Below are 14,578 nucleotides of genomic sequence, written 5' to 3'. Positions count from 1 at the left end.
AAAAAAACATAAACATGTATCTCCTTATTCACAATGTTTTTCAACTTGAAACTCATATCCTCAAGCACGGTCGCCTCTGCGTTCAATGTCTTCAATCATCAGTGAGGGGTCCGCCGTTCCCATGCCCTCTCCCTGGGTGCTCTCGGCGGGTGTCCCTGGCGCACATCCACCAGCACCACTGTTGCCCCCCCTGCCCTGCTGCTTCAACCCCCCACCTGTAACTTCAACTCCCCCATCACCCTCCTGCTGCACCCCGGCAGGCAGTATGCCTGGGTGGCTGTTTGCATCTGCTGCATTGAGGGGGACAGTGGTGGAGGACGATGCCCCCACATCCAGGTAGGGGAGGGCGGTCGGTGGCCCCGCTGCCCCGTCGAGGTGCGCAAAGCCTGGGGAGTGGTCGGTGGGTGCGGAGGGGTCTGGTAGGAGGGTGTTGTCGGGTAGGGGGCCCTGCTGTTGCCCCTGGGCCTGTTGTTGCCCCTGCTGCTCTCCCTCTGTCAGGCCGGCGTTGATCTGCAGCTCAGCACTGGCGGGAAGCATGAAGATCACCTATGGGGAGGGGGACACATGAGAGACAGGGGTCAGAGGGCACGTAACGGATTGACTGTGTGTGTGTGTGTGTGTGTGTGTGTGTGTGTGTGTGTGTGTGTGTGTGTGTGTGTGTGTGTGTGTGTGTGTGTGTGTGTGTGTGTGTGTGTGTGTGTGTGTGTTTGTGTGTGTGTGTGTGTGTGTGTGTGTGTGTGTGTGTGTGTGTGTGTGTGTGTGTGTGTGTGTGTGTGTGTGTGTGTGTGTGTGTGGTTGTGCGTGTGCATATGCGTGTGTGTGCATGTGTATGTACAGTACATGTGCATGTGCTCTTTGTGCATGTGTATGTGTACGCTTTCTTCGCACATGCATGTGGGTGCGTGTTTGAATTTTATTATATGCTGTATTTTTGTATGCATGAAAGTTGAGTTTGAGTTGGAGTTTATAATGTAAGCCGTATGTTTAATTGTATGTCTGTGATCTTGTAAAAACATAAACACTTACTGGAGTGATGCCACCTTCCTCTGAACTGTCAGAAGACGACTAAAAAAAGAGAGAGAAAGAATGCAATAGACTGTCAGTGTGAGAGTAGGCCAATTATCACTACATTAGTATGCTGGTAGTAGGGCTGTAACGATACACTCACAATTCGGTTTGTACTGTATGATTCGATACACCCCACGGTTTTTGAAATATACCTAACAATATTGTATAGGTAGAAAAGGTTACAAGAGGCTGAAGGGTAACAGAACTTGGAAAGCGCGTATCACAATACTGCCTTCTGGTATTGCATACAGTGTTGTGACACTGTGTATCACGATTTCTGTGTAATATCGTTACAGCCCTAGCTGGAAGTCTACATAGACTACAGTATATAGTGTTGTCTCTGTGTGACACTTTACCAATGATCCTGCACCAACTGCACCAACCGCAGAAGAGGCTGTCCAAGTTGGCAAGAAGACCTGTCCAGTCTTAAGAGAGAGAGAGAGAGAGAGAGAGAGAGAGAGAGAGAGAGAGAGAGAGAGAGAGAGAGAGAGAGAGAGAGAGAGAGATTTAATACAGATTTGAACTGACCCTTCACCTCAGTGTTACAGTACTTTATGGGTTGAGCTGGATTTCTGCTTGCTGTTTCATCTTTCCTCATCTATGCGTCAACATGGTCTGCTCCTCAACTCTGCCCTGGTTGTGTGCAGCTCCTATTCCCCTATCGTCAAGCGCGGTAGTTTTGAGGTAGCCTTGTTTATTAGGGATTTTGCGTTTATTCAATAGGTTTAGCAAAGGTGGTCACAGGAAGCACAAATACAGGAGAGAGATGAGTTCGAACAGGGAAATGACCTGGGCCGGGTTCGAACCTGGATCTCCATAGACAACTTGACGGTACGGTGCGCCGTCGTCCAGAGTTGGAAGCTTACAGTAGGTGCTTACCATAGCTCTGCCATCGCTTAGCCTACATGTACTACTGGTTGCTAAGGTGCTTATCTCACCTCTGTGTCACCACCAGTGGGTGGCTAACAGTGAGAGCAAATAGAATTTACTCTCACTGGTTGCTAAGGTGCTTATCTCACCTCTGTGTCACCACCAGTGGGTTGCTATAGAATTTACTCTCACTGGTTGCTAAGGTAAGGTGCTTAGGTCCTTTGACTCTGTCACCCACTGCTCGGTGTCTCTGTGGTTGTTTGAGCCGGCCTGTCTTACACCTGACCAGAGGTGGAAGAAGTACTGAAGTTGTGTACTTAAGTAAAAGTAGAAGTACCCTGCGAAAAAATTACTCAAGTGAAAGTAAAAGTTGTTTACCAAAAACGTACTTAAGTAAAAGTCCTAAGTACTAACTTTTAAATGTACTTTTCAGTACAAAAGTACAAGTAGGCCTACACGCGCACTGGCTGTCTTTCTCCATATCTACCTACTTGATACAATAGGAAAAATTGTCTGCAACGGTTTTCGGTTCCATTTGAACATGACTATGGAGTCCTGTTAATGTTTTTAAAAGTACATTTTCTGTCTGGGTGTCAATTTGGAAGAGGGGCTTGGTCCCACCTCCCTGCCCGCAGCTGAGGCTACTGAAATATCCACGAAACACAACAGGAAAACCTAGGATAAATGTAACTAGTAACAAAGTCTTCTCCTAGAAATGTAAGGAGTAGAAAGTACAAGTAATTGTCAAAAAATGTACTTGAGTAAAAGTAAAAGTCTGCATTTTTATTTTTACTCAAGTAAGTACAAATTCCAGAAAAAACTACTTAAGTACAGTAACGAAGTAAAAATACTTAGTTACGTTCCACCTCTGCACCTGACGGCAGGTGACATGAAGGCAGGTGACAGTGACACTATGTATGCTATGGTTGTTACCTTCGCCAAGACAAAGTCGGCGAAGGTTATGTTTTGACCGCCGTGTATTTATTTATTTGTTAATATGTTTGTTTGTTTGTTTGTTTGTATGTACTTCGTATAACTCAGACAGAACTGAGCCGATTTTTATGAAATTTAGTGGGATGATTGGTCATGACCCAAGGAACAATCGATTAGTTTTTGGGAGTGATTGGGTCAAAGGTCAAAGGTCAAGGTCAAAATGTTTGTTTGTACTTCGTATAACTCAGACAGAACTGAGCCGATTTTTATGAAATTTAGTGGGAGGATTGGTCATGACCCAAGGAACAATCGATTAGTTTTTGAGAGTGATTGGGTCAAAGGTCAAAGGTCAAGGTCAAGGTCAAAAAAGTAAATTGAGCCGATTTTTATGAAATTTAGAGGGATGATTGGTCATGACCCAAGGAACAATCAATTACTTTTTGGGAGTGATTGGGTCAAAGGTCAAAGGTCAAGGTCAAGGTCACGAAAAGGTCAAAAACGTAAATTGAGCCGATTTATATGAAATTTACTGGGATGATTGGTCATGACCCAAAGAACAATCGATTACTTTTTGGGAGTGATTGGGTCAAAGGTCAAGGTCACGAAAAGGTCAAAAACGTAAATTCAGCCGATTTTTATGAAATTTACTGGGATGATTGGTCATGACTCAAGGAACAATCAATTACTTTTTGGGAGTGATTGGGTCAAAGGTCAAGGTCAAGGTCATGAAAAGGTCAAAAACGTTTTTCTTTGCCAAGCACTACATGCCAGAACAACGTGTGCATGCGAAATTGAGTAAGAGGTCAAGACTGGGCCAAATATGTAATATTACGATATTCTGGTCCGATTTAAATGAAACTAACACCAAAATTTGGAGAATGTTATGCCCCACACTCTGAAGATGGCCTGAAAAAAATAAGTGGCGTAGGCGAAGGTTTGCGCTCTACCGAGTGCCCATTCTAGTTTGAGCCTGTGACTGTGTCGACCTCTGACTGTGTCACCAACTTTGTTGAGTATAGGCAAAGAACATAGAGATAGAGAAGCTCTGACTGTCAACTCAACTGTCTATTTGGCTGAAGTCTTGGATGCCTTTCTCACTGTCCATTGTTTTGTATGGTTGTTTGACCCTGTCTCACCTCTGACTGTGTCCACAAATGTCATGAATAGCTAAGGAAAAGATCGTACTGTATAGAACTTCTATCCACCATTGGATATTGTAGTGTTTCTTGACGGGGGCTGTACAGGGAGGAAGCAAAAGGACACAGCTCGGGGTGTGCTGTGGCGCAGCGCGCGCTAAGCCCCCCACAATTGGGCTTACATTGCCCACCGGGACCCCGGTTGGACTCCGGCCGTGGTCATTTCACGGCCCTGCCACATCTCTCTCTCCCAACCAGAGACGAATTAAAGGATCTTTGTTCCAACCATTTCCTGTCTACACTCACACTGTCCTGTAATAATAAAGGTCAAAAAGCCCCCCAAAAATACATAAAAAAGGATACAGTTCGGGTTGGCACTCAGTTGCAAATAGGGGGCAATATTCTACTGTATCTTATTTGTTTAATACTAAGGGAGGTGTTGGCAGACTTTTGATAATAGTAACAGAGGCCAACTAGCAGAGTGTGGCGTGGAACGTTGGTAAACCTCCCTCCCGAACCCTCAATGCAGTGCGTTAGCATTGTGCTATTGGACCGGCCCTTTAGCTCAAACGTCTAGTACAAGGGGGCCTTTGTTCAAAAAAGGTTGAGAACCACTGGGCGATGGTGTTTTATCCCCTCACCTCTGCCTGTGTGGTGGTTTGGCCAACGGTGGGGCCGACAGGAGTGAACACCGGTAGGATCATCTGATTGGTCTGTGGAAAGAACAGGAGATGATGTCCTTAATCTTTAAATGGATTAATTACAGCGCTACTGTTGGCTTCTACTGCACATATTTACCTCTGCCAAGGAGGTAATGTTTTCGGTCGCGTTGGTTTGTCTGTCTGTCTGTTTGTCAGCAGCATAACTCAAAAACGACTAAAAACGGATTTGGACGAAACTTTGTGGATATGTTGATAACCCAAGGAACAATTGATTAAATTTTGGTGGTGATCCGGATCACGAACCGGAACCAGGACTTTTTTAAAGATTCTCTCAGTAGGATAACTCAAAAACGAATCAACTGATTTGGATGAAACTTTGTGGAGTTGATAGTAATGACCGAAGGAACAAGTGACTAAATTCTGGTGGTGATCCGGATCACCAACCGGAACCAGGACTTTTCAAAAGATTCTTCACCATCTAAACACCCCCTAGTGACCAGAAATTGAATTGCGGGGACTCCACAAAAAGAAGGCAGAAAGAGTAAGGGTGTAACAGAGTCAAAAGTATCAAGCAGCTTCCTTGGCAGAGGTCTGTGCTCTCTGAGTGCTTCTAGTTAATTTCTATATCTGTATTTAATATTATTGAAAAAAATTGTTTTGAGTAACTACTGAAACCCTTTTTATACACACATACGGTATTAGAACATTAACACACAGAAACACAAACACACTCTCACACACGCACACGCACACACACACACACGCATGCACGCACGTACACACTCATACACGCATGCACGCACACACACACGTGCACACAAAGAAGATGCTCATCTTACCACAGGCCCTAGAGGTCCCAAAGGCCCAATAGGTCCAAGAGGAGGAAGGAGAGGCACTGTGAGAGGATCAGTCCACCCATTCAGCACCTACAAGACACACACGCACACACATATGTGCATGACCACACACACACACACACACACACACACACACACACACACACACACACACACACACACACACACACACACACACACACACACACACACACACACACACACAAACACGCATTCACGCATTCACACATTCGCGCATACACACGCACGCGCGCGCACACACACACACACACACACACACACACACACACACACACACACACACACACACACACACACACACACACACACACACACACACACACGTTATATGAAGGAACTTCAATACCAGCACACATAGTTACATAGGCAGTAAGTAGAGATGAAAAGTGTGCAAGAGAGAGAGAGACAGAGAGAGAGAGAGAGAGAGAGAGAGAGAGAGAGAGAGAGAGAGAGAGGGTGAGATATGTAGAATAGAGATGGAGATGGAGTAAGTCAGAGAAATTCTTCTCTCACCCCTACCTCTGCTGAGAGCCTCATTCACGCTTTCGTAACCTCCAGATTAGATTATTGCAATGCCCTCTCCCCACTAAATTGATTAACCGTCTACAACCGTCTGTATTGTGTGTATGCAAGAGAAAGTGTGTGTGTGTGTGTGTGTGTGAGAGAGAGAGAGAGAGAGAGAGAGAGAGAGAGATAGAGTAGGGGAGAGAGACCAGGTGAGAGAGAGAGAGAGAGAGAGAGAGAGAGAGAGAGAGAGAGAGAGAGAGAGAGAGAGAGAGAGAGAGAGAGAGAGAGATATCATATATATATATACAGGTTTTTTTTAAATCCTTCTGGATTATGGGTTTTTGGGTCCTTGATCTCTCATTACAAACCTGAACATGCGCTACCACGTGGTAGCCTAAAGCGTATAGCGAGCGCTCCCAAGTATAGCAAGCGCTCCCAAGTATAGCAAGCGCTCCCAAGTGCCACCTGGCGGTTGTTTGGGTACACTGCAGCTAGGCCCGGTACGTACCGAGGTGGATGACGTGGCATTACCTCGGTAAAGGGTGTGCATTGTAGGGGGACCGACTGTACATTCAAAACTCAGCTGCTAGATTACTTACACACAACAGACCCTTGCATCACATTACCCCTATCCTCTATCAATTACACTGGCTTCCTATCCATTCACGTATCCATTTCAAAATTCTCCTCCTCGTATACAAGGCCCAGCACAACCTTGCACCCTCCTACATCACAAGTCTCCTCACCCCATACAATCCCACCCGCACACTACGATCCACTGACTCACTCCTCCTTACAGTTCCCTCCACACACCTGCGCACCATGGGCGACAGGGCATTTAGTGTTGTTGGCCCCAAACTTTGGAATTCTCTTCCACTGTCACTTCGTCAATGCTCTACACTATCTACTTTCAAGTCTAAGCTAAAGACACACCTTTTCACTTCTGTTTTTCTACTTCACTGACAGGCACTTCCACTTTATTTTAATTATCAGTTTATTTTTTTATTTTACATATTATTATTTTTTCCCCCTCATTTTTATTTTATTTTCAAATGCATTCTACTTCTTTTTTCTTATTTTAAAACATTTATTTTTATTGTACTTTTATTTCTATTTTATTTTTGCATTTTAATTACTCTCCTATTGTTAATTCACTGAAGCTTTGTTATACTTTCTCTACTGTTATGTATTTGTTTTGATTGTAAAGTGTCCTTGGGTATTTTGAAAGGCGCTCAAAAATAAAATGTATTATTATTATTATTATTAAATTAAAATTGTATGTATGCAATATGCAAACAGTCAATTCTGCTGTGCTAATTCAACACTTGCAGAGTCAATTGTAGTGTAACCCTCATAATGCTGGCCCTAAGAGTTGAAATAACACTACTAACTTTACTCTGGAGGAGGAGGTATATACTGTACAGTACCTGTCCCTGGGGGTCTGGCTGCAGGGGCGTGATGTCAAAGGGGATGGGAGGAGTAGTTACAGGTTGAGAGAGAGAGAGAGAGAGAGAGAGAGAGAGAGAGAGAAGGAGACAAGAGAGATAGAGAAGGAGACAAGAGAGAGAGAGAGAGAAGGAGACGAGAGAGAGAGAGAGAGAGAGAGAGAGAGAGAGAGAGAGAGAAGGATACAAGAGAGATAGAGAGAGAAGGAGACAAGAGAGAGAGAGATAGAGGGGGGGGGGGGGGGTGAGAGGAGGCATAGTACCTGCCCCTGGGGGTCGGGCTGCAGGGGCGTGATGTCAAAGGGGATGGGAGGAGTAGTTACAGGGGGGTTCAGAGAGAGAAAGCGAGAGAGAGAAAGAGATATGGAGAGAGGAAGACAAGAGCTATAGAGATGGAGAGAGAGGGGGTGGTGGAGTTAGGAGGCATATTACCTGTCCCTGGGGGTCTGGCTGCAGGGTTTTGGTTGTGGTGTCGAAGGGGATGGGAGGGGCGGTCCCGGGGAGAAGCACCTGTCCCTGCTGATCCACGAGTACAGGGTAAAGCACCTGCATTTGGGAACACAACAGTGTCAGTCCTACACAAGAAATGTATTATGGGCAGCCATGGGTAAGCATGGGCAGTCATGGGTAAGCGGTTATGTCAGACTTGTAGCCCAAAGGTTGCCGGTTCGACTCCCGACCCGTCAGGTTGGTGGGGGGGAGTAATTAACCAGTGCTCTCCTCCATCCTTCTCCATGACTGAGGTACCCTGAGCATGGTACCGCCGCCGATGAGAAATGTGCGTGTGTGTGTGTTTGTGTGTGTGTGTGTGTGTGTGTGTGTGTGTGTGTGTGTGTGTGTGTGTGTGTGTGTGTGTGTGTGTGTGTGTGTGTGTGTGTGTGTGTGTGTGTGTGTGTGTGTGTGTGTGTGTGTGTGTGTTGGGAAGGGGATATAATAAGCACCATCATCACAACTTCTCCTCACTCACCTGGCCTCCTCCCTCAGCTGGGCTAAGAGGAGTGTGTCCCCCCGTCTGCTGGGTGTGTGTGTCCGTCCCCGTCCCCTGGCCGTTGGTGAGTATCGTCCCCTGGTTGCCCGCGTCAACTCCTGCGCCAGCCGCTCCAGTGTGTGTGTTGGTGGTTTGAAAGTGTGTGTTGAGCCGGTTTATAACGGACGGGTCGAAGGTGTAGTAAGTTTGTCCATTGTATGTGAAATAATAAGGTTGTCCATTGACATTTTGACTGAATGGGTTGAATGGGTACTGGGCGTTTCCATTGACGTTCTGTGTGGATGGATCACATGTGTAAGTTTGTCCGTTTACGTTTTGTGTAAATGGGTAATAGGTGTTTCCATTGATGTTTTGAGTGGATGGGTCATATGTGTAAGTTTGTCTGTTGACATTTTGCGTGAATGGGTAATAAGGGCTTCCATTGACGTGTGTGGACGGGTCATACACATAAGTCTGTCCGTTGACATTTTGTGTGAATGGGTAATAAGAGTTTCCGTTGATATTTTGACTGGACGGGTCAAATGTTTTGGTTTGTCCGTTAACATCTTGTGTGGCTGGGTCGACGGCATACGCGGCTTGTCCATCGACATTCAGCGTAGAGAGATCGGCTGTGTAACTTTGGCCCTCCACGTTTTGGGTCGACAGGTCAAAAACATGTGTGTAACTGTTTGCGCTGGCGTCGGTAACGGGTGGGTGGAGGGTGGGTGTGGGCGTCGATGGCGTTGGATGGGCGTACGGGTGTCGGAGGGTGTTCTGCTGTGTGGTGCTGTGCTGTTGCTGTTGCTGCTGTTGCTGCTGCTGCTGCTGCATCTGCAGCAGCCTGCTGAGTGGCACCAAGTACCGCTGTGCGCCAGCAGGGGTCGCTATTGTCACTGGAACCAGCATATTAGAGTAAGCCGGACTCACTGCAGGGCCTGTCACTGGCATCACCTGGGAGGGAAACAAGAACACAAACAAATAAGCAAACACAAACAATTACACAAACAAACAATGAAGTAAACAAGAAATCATACACAAAAACAACACAAATGCGAAATAGAATGACCATGGATGTGAATCAGATCACCCTGTCAATATCAATATTAGTGTCAATTCCAGGTAAGGCCTTCACAGACAAAAATGCATTGTTATACAGTAACTCAACACTGCTTGCCCTTGTAAGGGGTTAATGTTTTGCCACATACTGTAAGGTGTTTGGCTGCGCATAGAACCCCCCCCCCCCCCCCCAAAAAAAAAAGAAAGAAAGAAAGAAAAAAACAAAGAAAATCTACGGTTTCCTCACAGAAAATGAGCCAAGGCCAGTATACCTCAATGTGAAAGAATAATATCTCCTACTATATCTAGCAAGCAAGGAACTGACAACAAGTCCCACAGACCTGAACCTCTTACAAGGGTAAGAGTGTATTTGGCCCACATTTTACTGTGTATATCATCAGGCTACATTATTATTTCCACAGGGGCTGGCTAAAAAGATAAAGAGCATCATAAGATGTCTGGGCTGTATAGAGTGAGCATGGGTGTGAGGTTGTAAGGTACGGTAGTAAGTATATGAGCTTTAGTTACTCACTGGGAAACCAGACGACATCTTCAGCAGCAAACTCACAACCAGCACACGGCCAAGCACTCCTAAACACAGACACATCAAGATCCGTCAGCTGAAGCAGAGATGGCAACCGGGCCCCCTGGATTCATGTCATGTTCAGAGCAGCATACTTGTAGAAATGAGTGATGGGCAACCTGGATTTCAGAATCCAGTGCCACATGTTCCAAATGTTTTATGTTTTTGTTTTGTTTTTTTACCCGTCCAGATGCCCTAATTGGGCAGGTAAAACCAGGTCTCTTGGAATGTGTGGCAGTTGATGCTATAGCTTCTGAGTCTGGGTTACCCATCTCTTATATTTTTCATATATTATTTTTTATACATATGGCTCTGATGGTGTTGCGTGTTTGGCGCCCCCAGAGGATGACAACAGACATGCTAACAGTATATACAATCAAATAAATTCTGAATAAGTGGGAGACCTACTGTACTGTAGCATACTGACACACAAGTAGCCTACAGCATAATGAACATTAAGAAATAAACATACACTACACAGTACATACATAGCTATAGGTCTATATCCACATTAAGAAACTCAAACCACAAAAATATCTCAATATAACAGGCTGTGACCTAGCATATGGTTAAATGGATATAATAAACATTATGAAATACACAGACACACATGTAAACTGAACCACAGTTGATTATATCAATACCAGCCTGTTGCAAGGCAATGCGCAATGTTAGGAAATACACATACACATAGCCATAGGTCATACCCACATGAAGAACCCTGGACCACAAATATCTCAGTAACAGGCTGAGGCCTAGCATATGCTATTCACTAGCATACATTACAGTATGCACTGGCAAAATAAACATTATGAAACGCACAAAATCTAACCACAATTGATTAGCTCAATTACAAGCCTGTTGCAAGAAAATGCACAGTATTTTCACATGCACAGTGCGCACACACAATTATGAATCACAGTTTCCATCTTCACTCAGAGATGCAATAATAAGACACAATACAAATCTGTAACATACACACTACAATACATGATATGCACACGTAGGCCTACATACTGAACCAGTGCATTACAGTTTCCTTATCTTCACACACATGCAATTAACATGCTGAATACACAAATCAACAACATATAGTGTAGTAGACCATGTATGACATAGTATTAAATGCCCACACTGGGCTACATACTGTACATAAAGACATAAAATGCACAAATGATAACGTTCCTCATAGAACCCTCATCTACCACTGTGGGGTGGACCTCCAAAAGTTCTCATTAGACCTTATAGGTGACAAATTAGGTCTTGGAGGAACCCTGCATGAATCATGATGGACCTGCAAGATGGCTTCTTGAAAGTGAACTTCCAGAGGTTCTCCCACAATGGCAAAACTGAAGAACCTCCAACGGTTCTTTGAGGAACCTGAGTTGGGGAACCTCTAAAAGCTGTTCCTCTCTGAGGAACCGTCCCAGAACACCTGTGTTCCACCAGGAACCAATTTGAGCCTCTATTCCTCTAAAGGTGTCTGTCAACGGACCAAACCAAACCACCTGCGTATACCACTGGTCTCCAATTATTTTCCCCAAGGGCCAAATTATGTAGGGCGAATGAGGCTGAGGGCCAAACAAATCACCCAAACGTATGGCCACAGATTGCACACATTTGTTTTCATTTGTTTCAACCTCGTTGTGGGCCACATGTATACCATGTCCGGGCCGGATCTGGCCGCCGGGCCGCCATTTGGACACCACTGACACTTGACCTATACAGTACAGTAGGTTCCTCGGAGAAGTTTTAAGTTCCCCAACAGTGGCTACAGAAGAAACAAAGTTTTACTGTGTGGTCCACAGTATGGGCCCAGCTTCTCAGCCCCAGCCTCATTAAATAGAGATGTGTAGTCTTGGCCCCGGCCACAGGTCAAAAGGCTAGGGCACTGAATGGTAAACCAGAGACTCGGATACAATTCTGGCAAGAGGTCGTTTCCTGATCCTTCCCCTGTCTCTCTCTCTCCCATTTCTTTCCTGTGTCCTCTCAATGCTGTCCTGTCCAATAACGGCAAGAACAGTCCAAATAAACAAAAAGAAAAGAGAAGTATCCAGTCTTACCTGCTCTTGTGATCGCCATGCTGCTGGGTCGTAGCTACTGCTGGCCTCTTGGTGGGCAACTGTCTCTGGCCTGCTGTGTCCGGCTGTCAAGGATTTAAACTCCGACCTCGCAAGCCGTCAGCCAATCAGAGAGCGGGCGGAAAGTGCCTGGTCTTTATCAGAAAGAGACAGTGCATCATCAGCTATGGGGATTTGAGCCTGACCACAGACACATTTACCTTCTGTCTCAGTTGGAAACACACAGACACATACACACACACATCCACGAGCGGACACACACACACAAACACACACACACACACACACACACACACACACACACACACACACACACACACACACACACACACACACACACACACACGCGCGCACACACACACACACACACACACACCTGGCCTGACCATGTGTCTGCTGTGTCAGGTGTAGACAGTGATGTGAACACATTAGTCCTGTCTTGTCATAAAGAAGTCATGACATCAACCTCCATTAGGAAAGACCACAGACACAGAGCAGGCATGACTGGACTGCCGCAGACACACACAGAGGGCAAGACAGGAGTGCAAGCCTGTACGGTACACCTTCAATTATAGACTGTAAAACACTGTAAGCCAGAAAAACTTTAAAAAACCCTAACTTGCCCTGCTGCCTTAAAGGAGCACTTCTGCCAATTTCAATTCTGTTGTATTGCTCACGCTACCCTTGACTTGTCAGTACCTGGTGATGCTGCATTTTTCGGCTCAGCCTTTTCCGAGATCTGAGCTATTCGAATGGGTGCAGATTTTGTTTACATTAAAACCTTTCTTGACATAGGCCCACATCAAATATTGTCCCAAAAGGTATTGCTGTTTGCTACTTGTCTGCTGTGTTGCATAACCTTTTGGATGTTATTGGGAATAAATCAAGATGCTTTTTTTGAAATGTTAACAAACTCTGCTCCCATTACAATGACCAGGATCTCGGAAAAGGCTGTAGAAAAAAGATATATATTCTCAGGTACTGACAAGACCGGGGTAGTGAGAGCATTACAACTGCATGTCAAAATTGGCAGAAGTTATCCTTTAAGTTGCCCTCCTCCCATAGGTGCGTAGGTGTAGGTAGAAACATTTGAATTGTGAATTTAATCGTGTCATCTTTATAAATCTTTATCATTAGTCTTCTCCGTCATAGAGGAGTCATGACATCAGTTATCATTGGGAAAGACTACACACTAAAAAAGGCTGGGTTGTTTTGTCAACCCAAGTGCTGAATAACAGCTGTTGGGTAAACGTGTTGGGTTATTGTAATGCAGCGTTGGATTATTCTAATTCAAAATTTGTTCAGTGGGGTACACCTATGCTACTCCACTGATTGGGTTATTAGTTAGGTCACACAATAACCCAACTCACTGGTTTATTGTACCCAACACTGTGTTGCCTGCTACGTTTGAAATCAGAGTTCCCTGCAGATAACGTTCTTTCTGCCTGCCCTGGAAGAAGTGAACTGACCGGAGTCTTCAACAAAAATGAAAGTTTGTAATGTGTTTTTACTGTTTTGTCTCCAGCTAACTTTAGTTAACAAAGGAATATCTACTATGCATGGGCAGATTATGAATTCAAGTGCCCCTTAGCACAAATATGTTTGTTCGAAACTCAAGGTCAAAGATGAAGGCCAAGGTTGAAAAAGAGAGCAGTCATCCAGTGAAGATGACGGCATCTCCTTTACCTCCAGGCAAGAGTCAAGGTAGGCTACCCAATACAGACTGTAAAAGAGCAACAAAGTCAATAACTACTGATTCTCAAAGCTAGTGTCAAGTGCCACCAACATAAGCTAGGAACTGTTTTCTTTTGAAGTGTAGAAGAGCTTTGAACAGGATGTTTGAGCACTTTTCTTTCCATGCATGGCCGAATTATGTATTCAAGAGCCTGTGGGACAGAGAATCTTTAACCTTTAAGAACGGTCAGTGACTGAAGTTGTCTGGGTAGTATTGCAGCTACTATGTGGCAATCGTGGACAAGTGAAGAATGAATGGGTTTCAATTGAGCTGCCTAAAAATTATACAACAAATCAAATTGTATTCATGTGGCCATATCTATATACAGTACTACCAGAAAACTAGTACAGATCCAAATCTTCTCCAATATACGAATAACTTGATAGTGATACCAATGTATTGTCAATTGGAGTAAATAAATTATTATTTAGCTCAATTTACTCCCATTCTGTACCCCATTCACGAGGGTTTTTTTCCCCACAATGGTCACCACACTTCTCATCAATTGGACCTTCTCAATCCTGCACACAGACAGATCTGTTGAAACACAAGGTCAAAGGTCAAGGTCAAATTTGATAATGAGTCACTTCTTTGTGTGTGCCACAAAAATGTCCCTTTTTGCCTCTACATGTATCATGAGATGTATCAGAGTTGGTA

The 14,578-nt window shown here is 44.7% G+C and overlaps 1 protein-coding gene across 1 annotated transcript; it reads right to left on the bottom strand.

The window, feature by feature from the left end:
• Positions 1-60: 60 nt before the first annotated feature.
• On the bottom strand, positions 61-12,252 carry LOC134437358 (uncharacterized). The gene is made up of 9 exons (XM_063186851.1): positions 12,169-12,252; positions 10,055-10,113; positions 8,467-9,417; positions 7,932-8,045; positions 5,509-5,595; positions 4,649-4,720; positions 1,425-1,493; positions 1,027-1,065; positions 61-546 (listed from the first exon to the last, which is right to left on the bottom strand). Exons 1-9 carry the CDS (start codon positions 12,185-12,187, stop codon positions 61-63), a joined length of 1,896 nt encoding a protein of 631 aa, XP_063042921.1. The 5' UTR covers positions 12,188-12,252.
• Between the last annotated feature and the right edge of the window lie 2,326 nt (positions 12,253-14,578).

Source organism: Engraulis encrasicolus, chromosome 21 (genome assembly GCF_034702125.1).
Source record: "Engraulis encrasicolus isolate BLACKSEA-1 chromosome 21, IST_EnEncr_1.0, whole genome shotgun sequence".
Classification (NCBI taxonomy): domain Eukaryota; kingdom Metazoa; phylum Chordata; class Actinopteri; order Clupeiformes; family Engraulidae; genus Engraulis; species Engraulis encrasicolus.
The sequence above is the reverse complement of the archived record's forward strand: the minus strand, read 5'-3'. Positions and strand labels throughout refer to the sequence as shown.

Excerpts from the sequence above, each read along its gene's own strand:
- LOC134437358 (XM_063186851.1), bottom strand. Across the intron at positions 8,046-8,466 it reads CAGCTGAGGGAGGAGGCCAG|GTGCTTTACCCTGTACTCGT; the intron begins GTGAGTGAGGAG and ends TCCCAAATGCAG. Across the intron at positions 4,721-5,508 it reads TGGGACCTCTAGGGCCTGTG|ACCAATCAGATGATCCTACC; the intron begins GTAAGATGAGCA and ends TTCTTTCCACAG.